The 12,927-nt window shown below is 44.7% G+C and overlaps 1 protein-coding gene across 1 annotated transcript; it reads right to left on the reverse strand.

Annotated features, from left to right (window-relative positions):
- Positions 1–11,291: 11,291 nt before the first annotated feature.
- Positions 11,292–12,927, reverse strand: LOC115991025. The gene is made up of 2 exons (XM_031114782.1): positions 11,419–12,927; positions 11,292–11,312 (listed from the first exon to the last, which is right to left on the reverse strand). Exons 1-2 carry the CDS (start codon positions 12,925–12,927, stop codon positions 11,292–11,294), a joined length of 1,530 nt encoding a protein of 509 aa, XP_030970642.1.

Below are 12,927 nucleotides of genomic sequence, written 5' to 3' on the forward strand. Positions count from 1 at the left end.
TACCTCTTATTTGTTCCCTACTCATGAGACTTTAAATTGGGACCCTAAATGACTATTTGTCCATCCTCGGACCATTCCGCGTTCTCAGACAAAAACTCAAGGCCCAACATATTATACTGAGCCTTTATCCCTACAAATGTAAACTTTTATTAAAACAAAGAAAAATAGTTTACATATTGGATAAGAGCTTGTGCTTGGCTAAGGAAAAAAGGATCCTCTTCTAACCAAACTAAAAAATCATCTATGCCTAGAGCATATTTTGCTAATAGGTGAGCCGGCTTGTTGCCTTGCCGCCAGACATGGGAAAAATCAACTTGTCTAAACTCGTGTGAAGCTAATAAAGAGCTATAAATGATGGCAGCCACTGACGAGGGAGGGGGAGAGAGTTCCTTCAACGCATTGATCACCAATAGAGAATCACCTTCAAGAATAAAGTCTTGGATGAGGAGGTCTTTTGCAAATTCCAGTCCGATCTCCACCGCTTTCGCTTCTATTTCTGCTGCTTTAAGAGGGGCCCAAATCTTCTTACTAAGAGCGCCAATAGTTTTACCTTCCTTATCTCGGATCAATACCCCCACACCAGCAGCTTTCTGATTAGCAAAGACAACCCCATCAATATTGATTTTAAACTTGTTTCTTGGTGGTGGCTTCCAAAACTCAAGTTGAACAACACGTTGCTTCTCAGGTTCCTTAACACATTCCTGGTACTCTGCAAGGTACTCCAAAGCATTAGACCCGATCCTTGTGGCATTTTTCTTCACACCTCCATTCCAAAATTCATTTTGATTTGTCCACAGAGCCCATGCCACAATGACCATCTTTTCAATCAGCGCATTAACCCATTCTGCTTCGAACACACCGTACCATACCATATCCATGAAAGAGTGGAAGTGGATGTATGTCTGTGTATGTTAAAGCTTCAACCTAGCCTACACATCTTGTGCCCGACTACACTCCCAGAACAGGTGGCCGGATGTCTCCAATCCCGAATTACACATCTCACAATTGCCATCAGTCAGCACCTTCCTTCGCACCAAATTTTCTTTGGTGGGAAGTATATCTTTGCAAGCTCTCCACGCGAAGTGTCGGACCTTGTGAGAGATGTTGAGCTGCCATAGGTGCTTCCAGAATTTCCTCATCCTACTGTCATCAGAAGCGGCCCCAGTCGTGCCATCAAAAGCTAACTCCACTACCACTCTATAAGAACTTCAAACACTGAACCTGCCATTGTTTGTAGGAGCCTAGACCTGCCTATCCTCAGGTAGCTTAGAACTCAGGGCAATGCTGCATATATCCTCTGCTTCGTGTGGGAGAAAAATACTCCGTATCAAGTCAGCTTTCCAAGTCCCATGATTTGGCTCAATTAACTCACATACCCGAGCCTCCAAAGGAAGACTAGCCGGGGGAGACATAATCTTGTATATGGAGGGGTTAAGGGTCCGTTTATCCATCCATATCCGAATACTTTGTCCGTTGCCTACTTGCCACCGCATTCCCCTTTTTACAATATTCTGCCCCTCCATAATACTCCGCCTAGCTTGAAGAAAGTCACACCTCAAAAAATACTTCGCCTTGAAAACTCGATATAACAGTGAATCTCTACCCATTTGTAATCTCCAACCCTACTTAGCTAGTAGTGCAAGATTAAATATCGTGTTAGTAGTAGGGACCCAACTATGAGTGAGTCAATTGATAAATTGGGTGCAAGTTTAGATTCTGAAGTAAATTGGTGGCACGCTTAGGGCATATGGAAATTGGATCATTCACACCGTTTTTCCTTTGAGCATATATTATATAAACATATAAAATTGTGAGGTCTTAAAAACTTATGTAGTAATAATACTACATAAAATATTATGAATTTAATAATAATAAAAAATGAAACGCCTTCAATTTTGTATATATTATATAGATGTATCCCTCAATTTTGGGGCGTAAGATAAATTGCATAGTCATTAAAAATCATTATAAAAGCCAAAATTCTGGATTTTTTTCTCCCTCAAAGATAGCACAGGATCAAATATGCCACTAATATTCTAGTACTACAATAATCAACTTTCAACCATCTACAAATAATTCAAATTAAAAAAAAAAAAAAGCACAAACAACCACCTAGAAATAACAAATTCAAGTAACAAAAGTTTCAAACAATTATCTAAACCAGATATATATTAGTGCATTAAAAAATTATATAAAGTTCAAATTACATTCATAATCAACTACCACTACATGTCTACATGGAAAGAATGGTTAGTAACAACCAAAAACATTTATTTAAAAAAAAAAACATTTGACAACATGCTATTACTTAGAGAGAAATGCTATGTTTATAACATTTTTACAATATTTTCACAATAAATTTTAAGTGGCCGGTTATTAGAGTATTTGCAGCAGTGGAGCTAAAAAACTATAATGCTATTTTAGCTCCACCAATATACCAAAAAAGGCTTGCAGCAGTGGAGGCAAATTTATAAATTTTAGCTTATTTGCTACAGTGCACATCTATTTATAGATGTGCACTGTAGCACACATCTAAAAAAAAAAAAAAAAATTTATTCCAACTCCGATTAAAATAATATAACTCACTTTATTTTTTTTCATTCTTTTATTCTATCTCACCGACTCTTAGTTCTCTCAAGCTCTCATCTCTATCATCTCTCAAGCTCTCATCTCTCTCATCTCCCAGCCCACTCCACGCCGTCATCGTCTCAGCCCAGCCCATGCCATCGCCGTCCTAGCCCAGCCCATGCCGTTGCCGTCCCAGTCGTCCCAGCCCACGCCGTTGCCGTCCCACGCCATCCTAGCTCACGCTGTCGCCATCCCAGCCCAGCCCACACCGTCGCCGTCCCACTCTCCTCTCTCACCGTCACTTTCCAATGTAGCGTAATCAGAAACCAAAGCGTTGGCGAGGATGTTGACAGCGTGGGCAGCATCGACGCGTGGGTTTGTCTCAGATTTGTGCTGGGTTTGTCTCCGATTGGTGATTTTGTTTGGTCTGGATTGAGGATTTGGGTTTTTTTTTTTTTTTCTCTGGTGGTGGTGGTGGTGGTGGTGGTGGATGTTTGTGCTGTGTGGTGGTGGTGATATATTATTTTATTGTAGTAAAAATATTATTATTTTATTATAGTAGAAATATTATTTTATTGTGATGAATATATTATTTTATTGTGTTGAAAGCTAAAATAGATCCACTGCTGCAGCATGTGTGTAGGTAAAATAGATAAAGTAACTTTTGGTGGAGCTAAATTGCTAAAAATTTAGCTCCACTGCTGTGGATGCTCTTACTAGTTGTTATTAGTGGTCAATTAATTTCAGTAATTGGTTTAAATTAGAAGGGTTTATCTTCTTTTAAACTACATCATAATAGTCATTTATTTAGAAGTGTACTCAACCACAAGCTCCACGAGTCTAGTAAAAGTTTATTTTGAGCTAACTGAAATCCATGTGGAGCTTCTAGCTATATATAGTGATCTCATTATAATATAACTCGGCTGCTAGCCCTCATAAATAACGCAAAGCCTAAACCTAAACCTATGTCCTTCACCTATAACTCGGTTGCTACACAAAACATAAAGCCTAAACCTAAGTCCTTAACCACTAACAATGGCAAGAGAACCTTACAATCTGGTCACTGATATTCTATGCCGACTACCGTTCAAGTCACTTCAACATTTCAAGTGCCTATCAAAGGATATCTGCGCCATAATCGACAGCCCAAAATTCAAAACAATGCAGAGGAATCATTCTCTAACCACCAACTCTAACAGCAAATTCATTGTTGGAGACAACCACGAGCTCTGCTCAGAAAATCTGGACTCACTTGCATTGGATTGCTATAACAACTCGCCAACTTTGTGCTTTTTTGAAGATATATTTTGATGAGGTGCAAACTTGTCAGTTACAGTAGGCAGATGGAACTCCCCGTTAGCACCTGGTTCTCTTCAAGAAAGGTGGTCACCGGTGTGGTGCCTGCCACAACGTCTCCGATGCCAAAATTAGAACAATCAAGCCGTTCGCAGAACTAGAAAGTAAGAAGTATATTTTCAGAATCTTAGTATCGTACCTTATGCTGCAAATGTGAGAGCTTTATATCTGTGAGTCTGACTGCTAGCCGTTGGAGTGTAAATGCCCTTCTTTCATAACGCCTCAAGCCCAATTATGGGGCTTTTATTAGTCTCCAACGGTCTGTTTTGCTGGTTTCGTAACTGCCCAGGTTACTTGCTGGCACCATTGAATGACCTTCCTTTCCTCGTTGTTGATGGCTTGCTCGTCATCAGGGGGTAACCTCGTCATTACGTTGACCTCGTCAAGGTAACGTGTTCTCGTCAATCCCATCAATTGCCCCCCAAGTTCTGTGGTCGTCAGTGACGTGTCATGAGGGCCATAGAAGGTGAAAAGTTTCTTTCATTGAGTTGTTTGTGACGCTTGGGGTTTCGTTTCGAAATTAATGAGAGATGGCGGCGCAGTATGGAACGTGGCCACGTGGCATCTGCTGATTGAGGGTATTAATGGCATGACTCTTGGGTTTCCCGCTGCTTTTCAGTTTCCTTGGGTTTTTGGGTTTAAAAAACTTTTCCTTTCTTTCACTCTAGTTTTTCTTTCCCTTCCTACTCCGAGCATTTGTCCCTTTTGTTTCGTTTCTGCCATCATTCCGTTCTTATTCCGGTGACTTCGACCTTGCTCCGGCGACAAATTTCTCCGGCCTCGACTGTTCCTTTTTTCTAGGTACGCTATTCCTTCGATTTCTCAGATTTTTTTCTTCGTGAACTTCTTTATAAATTCCTGATTTTTCCTTTGTCTTTTATTTTTGTTGTTTTTGTGTTTGGGCGTTTAGGATTGGGTGTCCCTTTTCATGGTTAACTCCTCTGAGGTTTGGGTAGCTTGCCCCTCAGTTTCTTTCTTTTTTGCTCGCTTAAGGGCGGCTTTGGGTGTTTCTGGGGACTTTTTTCCTTTGATTGGGGATTATCTCTTTGAAGGTAGTGGTTTGAGTGTGGTTTTAGGGGAGCTATCTCCGATTTTGGGTCGGTCATTGGCTTGGTTTGAGAGAGAGACGAAGAGGATGTCTGAGGTGAGATCCAGTGAGTTAGACACTGGGTTGTCGTCTAGCGGCGGCCCGGTTGAGGGTGATACAGCCGTTTCTACCCCTCGTCAGGTTAGGGCTTTTTACGCTCTCAACGAAGAGTGTGGGCTGGACGCTGATACAGTGGCCAGGTTTAAGGATAGGTTTCAATTCCCTGCACGGGTTCGCGTTCGTCAGCCTGGTCCTGATGATCGGGCTTGTCATTTCTTTCCTGGTGAAGTGTGTTTCTACGAGGCTGCTTTCACCTCAGGACTTAGGTTACCCGTTCATCCTTTTGTGATGGAGCTCCTGGATTACTTTGGCATTGCCCCCGGGCAGCTTATGCCTAACTCCTCGAGGATAGTTATTAATTATATGGAAATCTGGCTAGCGGCCAATGAGGACATGATCAAAGTAAGTGAGCTCGTCCATATCTACCGTTTGAAGGAATCAAAGGAGTATGGGTATTATGAACTAGTTCCTTGGACGAGGGGGACTAGAATCATTAAGGGTTTAGCCTCGTCATTTAGGTACTGGAAGTCACGTTTCATTTTCATGTCCGAGGATGACTTTGAGACCCCTTCTAGCGAGGCTTGGGATGATATCCCAAGGTTGCTTCGTCGGTGGGGAACCCCAAAATTAGGTGCGTCCATGTTTCTTCTTGTCTGTTTATTTTTGTCTTGCATGTTTGGTCGTCACTAACCACTTGCTCATTTTCTTTTGCAGTTAAGAAACGCCCAAAGTTGAAGAGCAAATACCGGGGTCGTGTCCAGAAGGCGACTGAATACGCGAAGACGATTGAGAGCTGGGACGATCTTCTTGATCCGCGAACACTCTCTTTCTATTGTTTAGGCCCGGATCCGTCTCCTTACGTTCTGCGCAGTATTACCATCAAGGAGAAGAAGAGTAAGTGTTTGCTTTGTCAGTACTGTCCTTTACCTACATAACTTTGGATTTCTTAGTTTTTTTTTTTTTTTTTTTTAGAGATGACAACCAAGTTTAATAAGGACATGTATGCCAAGATGAGGGCCAAGAAGGATGAACCCTTGTCCAATCTAGGCAAGAAGGTAATTTGCGTTACGGGGAAGGGACCATCTGTCGTCCCCCCTGCGGATGCCACTCCCATCGTCTCAGGAGTTGAAGGCACTAGGGTGGCTTCCCCAGCCACCTCAGTTGAGGAAATCCCTACCCCGTCGTCGAAGAGGCCGAGATTGTCTGCCAAGGACAAAGAGAAGGAAAGGGTTGGTTCGTCCATCTTTGACGACGAGGGAGCGGCTGTGGAGCGGGCACATAACATTGTGAGGGCTGAGGACCTTAGGGTCTTTTCTAGAGTGCCTGTCAACGTGGTTGCAGGTCAACACGTCCATAAAATTGTACAGGTAAGGTCGTCCATATGTTTTCCTTGGTTTCCTCTTATATCAATCTTCCCTCTTTCTTTCTTTTTCTTTTTTTTTTTTTTAACTGACGCACTTATCTTCCTTCGTCAGGTGTTGGGTGAGAGCCTTCACCTTGCTTCTGAGTATCTTACTCAAGAGGCCAAGGTGGCTTCTTTGATGTCCAGGATGGAGGCTTTGGAAAAGGAGAATTCCGCACTAAAAAATGACCTTATAGAGTCCATGGACGGGGCTGCAACCTTGAAGGAGCAAGTCAAGGCTTTGAACTCTGATCTTAGGGTTGAACGTCAGCTGAATTTGGAGAAGGAGGACCAGTTTCAAGCGGCGAAGGAAAAGCTGAAGACGATTGCGGCTAGGTCCGTCGAGGCTTTTCAGCAAACTGAGGAGTATTCCACAGTACTCTTCAGTTGGTACTTCAAGGGCTTTGAACTTCTTCGTAGATACCTCGTCAAGCACCCTACAGGGGTTGATCTGCCGAATTTGGATTTGGAAGTGGTGGATCAAGAGATGGCTGCTGACGAGGCTGCCCAATCCTCTGTGCTTGAAGGTGATGCTCCTAATGACGATGTCCCTAATGCTGAGAACGCTTCTGCTGCTGACGACCCGGTTACTGACGCTCCAGACGCCCGAGCCTGATCCTTAGAAAAATTTATCACTTATATTTGCCCATTATGTTTTAGGCCCTTTTTTGGAGATGTACATATATTTTTTGTTTTTATTTTAATTTTCAGAACAATATCTTTTGGCCCTGTTAAGAGAACAAGGATAATTGCCCTATGTTTTTGGGCTTTTCTATGATTTAATGTTTACCTGCTTTTGTGGTTACACTACTGTCTGTGTTTGTGTACATGTGCGTGATTTAGCATAAACTTCTTAGCGTACCTTGTATTTATCTGGTACTTAGTGCAAATTCCTTGTGATTTGCTCGTCATTCTTTATCTTTGTTGTGGGTTTCTATCCTTCTTCTTTTTCTTTTTGTTCTTTTCCTTGCGGGCTCGCCAGTGTCCTTAGTTCGTTCAGTGGGACTTTGCCATTCGCGTAGGCCTTAGGATTATGTTTATATCTCCAGCACGTCTCGTGTGCCTTGGTCAGTGATTTACATCCGTCTTGGCGGAATCTTATCACTTAGGGCTTCGTCAGTGATTTACATCCGTCTTGGCGGAATCTTATCACTTGGCCACTTTTTTTTATGGTGACTTACATCCCATTAAGGAATCTCGTCACTTAGGGCTTCGTTAGTGATTTACATCCGTCTTGGCGGAATCTTATCACTTAGCCCCTTTTTTTTTATGGTGACTTACATCCCATTAAGGAATCTCGTCACTTAAGGCTTTGTCAGTGATTTACATCCGTCTTGGCGGAATCTTATCACTTAGCCCCTTTTTCTCATATTCGTTAGTGTTGTCGTCGGTGACATACACTTGTCAACGTGGACTCTTGTTAGTTTGACTTATAATTGACTGGACCTGTCTGCATAAAGACATCAAAGGATAAGAAATTTTTATTGAATTCAGGAGCAATTGCCTTTGTCTATTACATTTACTGGTGGTACTTTTTTAAATGCTCAATATTCCATGGTCGAGGAAGCCTTTGTCCGTCCATGGTTTCCAGGTGATAACTTCCTTGTCTTGAGTAGTGAATGACTCGGTAGGGACCTTCCCACGTAGGACCCAGCTTTCCCTAGGTAGGGTCTTTAGTTGCCAGGGTGGTCCTGCGTAGGACGAGGTCACCTATGTCCAAGTGCCTCAGTTTGACCCTTTTGTCATAGTATTCGGCCATCTTTCTTTGATACTTCGTCATCTTGCTGGATGTGTTGTCTCTTACTTCATCCAGACAATCCAGGTTGAGTTGCAGTTCGCCGTCATTGATCTCTTCGTTGAAGGTTCCACGCCTGATGCTCGTGACCCCTACTTCGACTAGGATTACTGCTTCTGTGCCATAGGTAAGCCTGAAGGGGATTTCTCCTGTTGGGGTTCTGGCGGTGGTTCTGTAAGCCCACAGGACATTTGGTAGTTCTTCTGGCCAGGCACCTTTCGCATCGTCCAGTCTGGTCTTGATAATCTTGAGCAGTGTCCGGTTCGTCACTTCCGTCTGCCCGTTTGCCTGAGGATGCCTTGGGGATGAGAACTGATTCTTGATCCCAAGGTTTGAGCAGAATTCCCTGAAGCCTTGATTGTTGAACTGCCTTCCATTGTCTGATATGATCGTCGAGGGAATCCCGCACCTGCAAATTATGTTCTTCCACACAAAGTTCTGGATCCGAGCCTCAGTGATCGTTGCTAGGGCCTCTGCTTCAACCCATTTTGTGAAATAGTCAATAGCAACAAGAAGGAATTTTACCTGACCTTTACCTTGGGGCAGAGGACCGATGATATCAATTCCCCATTGTGCAAATGGCCATGGGGAAGCTATGGTCGTCATTTTCTCTGCTGGAAGCCGCTGCACATTCCCGTATCGCTGGCATTTGTCGCACTTCCTGACGATCTCAGCAGCGTCCACCTGCATGGTTGGCCAAAAATACCCTGCCCTTACCACTTTGTTTGCTAGGGATCTGGAGCCGGCATGGTTGCCACAAATTCCTCTGTGTACCTCCTCTAGGATGTATTTGGCCTCTTCCTCTTCGACGCACTTCAAGTAAGGCATAGAGAAGCCTCTCTTGTACAAGACGTCATTCAGGATCGTGAACCTGGCTGCCCTCTTCTTGATCTTTCTGGCTTCTTCAGTGTTTTGAGGTAGGTGCCCGTCCTGGAGGAAGGACATTATGGGCGTCATCCAGGTATCAGTGCTCTGGATGGTGAATGTTGCAACTTCCTCGATACTAGGGTGTTTCTGGACTTCCATCGCCAGGTCCTTGCCAGTCCCTTCTTCTTCTGATGACGCTAGTTTTGACACTTCGTCAGCCCCCATATTCTGACTTCTTGGGATTTGTATGAACTCCACTGTATCGAATTCCTGAGTTAGTTGTCTTGCCAACTTGAGGTACTTCTGCATCCTTTCTTCCTTTGCCTCGTATTCTCCCTTGATCTGTCCAATCACTAGCTTTGAATCACTTTGGATCAACAAATTTTTGGCACCAAGGGCTTTCCCAAGCCTCAGTCCCGTCAGTACTCCTTCGTATTCAACTTCGTTGTTGGTGGCTGGGAACTTTAGTTGGACCCCATATTTCAGCACTTCTCCGTCGGGGGTGGTTATGATGGCCCCTACTCCCCCCTTCTTTTGGGTTGACGAACCATCAGTCTGTATTATTAATTTATCTTCTTCGTCAGTAATCCTGTCTTCGTCAGGGAGTGTGAATTCTGCGATGAAGTCCGCCAGAGCTTGTGTCTTGATCGCTGTTCTTGGATGGTACTCGATGTCAAATTGACTAAGTTCAATTGCCCACTGGACCATTCTCCCTGCTGCTTCTGGCTTGTTCATTGACTTCTTGATTGGTTGGTCCGTCATTACGAGAATATGATTTGACTGGAAATATTGCCTGAGCTTGCGCGAGGCCACTATTAGTGCAAACGCAATCTTTTCGATCCTTGGGTATCTGGACTCAGCTCCTTGGAAAGCCTGGCTGACGTAGTAAACCGGGAGTTGCTTCTTACCTTCTTCTCTAATCAAAGCTGCACTTACTGTCGAGGCTGACACTGCCAGGTATAAGTATAAGTTTTCTCCTTCTTTGGACAGGTTTAGGAGAGGTGGGCTGCTTAGGTAGTGCTTTAGCTCTTGGAACGCTGCCTCGCACTCGTCGGTCCAGGCAAAAGCCTGCTTCAAGGTTTTGAAAAAGGGGAGGCATTTGTCTGTAGCCCTAGAGACGAACCTGTTTAAAGCCGCTATCCTTCCTGTGAGTTTTTGAACGACCTTGACGGTTTTGGGTGAGGCCATGTCGATGACAGCTCGCACTTTCTCTGGGTTTGCTTCTATTCCTCTCTGGGACACCATGAATCCCAGGAACTTCCCCAAGACTACCCCAAAAATGCACTTACTTGGATTCAACCTCATCTGGTGTTTTTTAAGGGTTGCAAAAGTTTCCTTCAAGTCGTCCAGATGTGCAAGCTCTTCCTTGCTCTTGACGAGCATATCGTCCACGTACACTTCCATGTTTTTGCCAATCTACTGGCTGTACATTTTGTTCACGAGCCTCTGATACGTAGCTCCAGCATTTTTTAACCCAAAAGGCATTACTTTGTAGCAGTAGAGTCCTTGACTTGTGATGAAGGCGGTCTTCTCCTGGTCTTCCTCAGCCATTTTTATCTGGTTATACCCCGAGAAGGCGTCCATGAACGTCAGCAACTTATGCCCGGCTGTGGAGTCCACGAGCTGGTCTATTCTTGGTAAAGGGAAGCTGTCTTTTGGGCATGCCTTGTTCAGGTCGGTGAAGTCTACGCACATCCTCCATTTCCCGTTTGCTTTCTTGACTAGAACAACATTGGCGAGCCATTCAGGATAATACACTTCCCGGATGAATCCAGCTGTCAAGACCTTGTTAACTTCCTCTACAACTGCTTGATCCCGTTCTGGAGTGAAGGTTCTCTGTCGTTGTTGGACGGGCTTCCGTTCTGGGTCCACATTCAGCCGGTGCTGGATGACTTCTGGAGATATGCCCGGCATGTCCTCGTGACTCCATGCAAAGACATCTAGATTTTCTTTGAGGAACCTTATGAGTCTTGTCCTCATCTCGGGGCTCAGCGTCGTCCCTATCTTGGTCGTCCTGTTCGCATTCCCTTCTACCAATTCCACTGTTTCCAGGGCCTCTATCTCGTCTTCCTCTTTCTCTTCAATCGTCCACGTGTGGTTCTCCCTTCTAGCCAGGACAGCGTGATAGCATTCTCTTGCTAAGACCTGATCGCCTTTCACCTCACCAACGCCGTTACCTGTTGGGAATTTCACCTTCAAACAGTAGGTTGACGTTGCCGCCTTCCACTTGTTGAGGGTGGGCTTCCCAATGATGACATTGTAGGATGAGGGACAATCTACTACCAGGAAGTCTACTTGTTTGGTCAATTGTACTGGATAGGTCCCTGCCGTCACCGTCAACGTTACTATGCCCTTGGGGTAAACCCTGTCTCCACTAAAACTGACGAGGGGAGAGTCAAAAGGGCAAAGCCTTTTCGGATCTAATCTCAGTTGCTGGAAGGCTGGGAAGTAGATGATGTCCGCGGAGCTTCCGTTATCAACGAGGATCCTTTTAGTATTGAATCCTTCTATATTCAGCGTTATAACCAGGGGATCATTGTGGGGCTGCTTCACTCCTATGGCGTCTCCTTCACTAAAAGACATATCCTGGTATGTTCGTCTGTGCTTGGACGGAGGCATGGCGTGGACACTGTTCAACTGTCTATGGTATGCCTTTTTGAGTGATCTAAATGATCCTCCTGAGAATGGTCCCCCTGTGATCGTGTTTATCTCCCCGATCACCTTGCGTGGAGGCTGGGACGTATGGTCGTCATCCCGCGAGAAGGCTTCATGCTGGATTTTACTGTCGTCCCTGAACTTGCTATATTCTCCTTTCTTTACATATTTTTGTAATTTCCCTTTCCGTATTAACTCTTCTATTTGCTCCTTTAGATCTCTGCAATCCTCTGTGAGGTGGCCATGGTCTCTGTGGAATCGGCAATACTTGTTCTTGTCACGGACATTGGGTGATGAGTGTAATGGCCTGGGCCATTTGAGATAGTGCTCGTCCTTGATCTGCGTGAAAATCTTGTCAACAGGCATAACTAAGGGAGTAAATCTTACCATCCGAGGATTTTTATCGTCCTTCCTCCTATTCCCGTCATTGTTCTGACGGTCCGGTCGATCTCTCTTCTGCCCTCTACGGTCGTCTTCCCTCTTGGCCTTGTCTCCTGGCCTCTCGGTATCTTTTATGGCAGCTAGGGCATCTTCCGCATTCATGTACTTTTGTGCCTTCAGGAGCATCTCCGCCATCGTCTTTGGGGGGTTCTTTGCCAGAGAGGCCACGAGGTCTCTGGATCTCAACCCTGCTTTAAAGGTCGTCAGCTGCACCTTATCATCAGCTTCGTCTACCTCCAGAGTTTCCCGGGTGAATCGTTTGACATATGACCTCAGAGTCTCCTTTTCTCCTTGTCTTATGGTGAGTAAGTAGTTTACTGGCCTCCTTGGGCGTTGTCCCCCTATAAAGTGGTGCAAGAAGTCGCTACTCAGCTGATCGAAGTTGTCTATGGACGAGTGTGGCAACTTAGTAAACCATTCTCTTGCCGCTCCTTTGAGAGTTGTCAGGAAGGAACGGCAAAGTATCTCGTCAGGTGGTTGTTGAAGTCCCAGAATCGTCTTGAAGGTATTAAGGTGATCCTGGGGGTCTTTTAGTCCGTCGAATGGTTCAAGCTGAGGTAAGCGAAATTTTGACGGCACAGGGCATTCGAGTACCGCAGTAGTGAAGGGTGAATCCGTAGCCCTTACCATTTTGTCCACGCTTCGGTCCGTCTTCTCCTTAATGGCGCTCCTCAGCTCGTCCATTTCCTTCCTCAT

Source organism: Quercus lobata, chromosome 5 (genome assembly GCF_001633185.2).
Source record: "Quercus lobata isolate SW786 chromosome 5, ValleyOak3.0 Primary Assembly, whole genome shotgun sequence".
Lineage (NCBI taxonomy): Eukaryota > Viridiplantae > Streptophyta > Magnoliopsida > Fagales > Fagaceae > Quercus > Quercus lobata.

What these genes read in the sequence shown, in the direction of transcription:
- LOC115991025 (XM_031114782.1), bottom strand. Translation starts at nt 12,927, where the DNA reads ATGAGGAAGGAAATGGACGAGCTGAGGAGCGCCATTAAGGAGAAGACG. An exon ending in CCAAACAAGTAGACTTCCTG is followed by an intron (nt 11,313 to 11,418) that starts GTAGTAGATTGT and finishes AATTCCCAACAG; the next exon opens with GTAACGGCGTTGGTGAGGTG.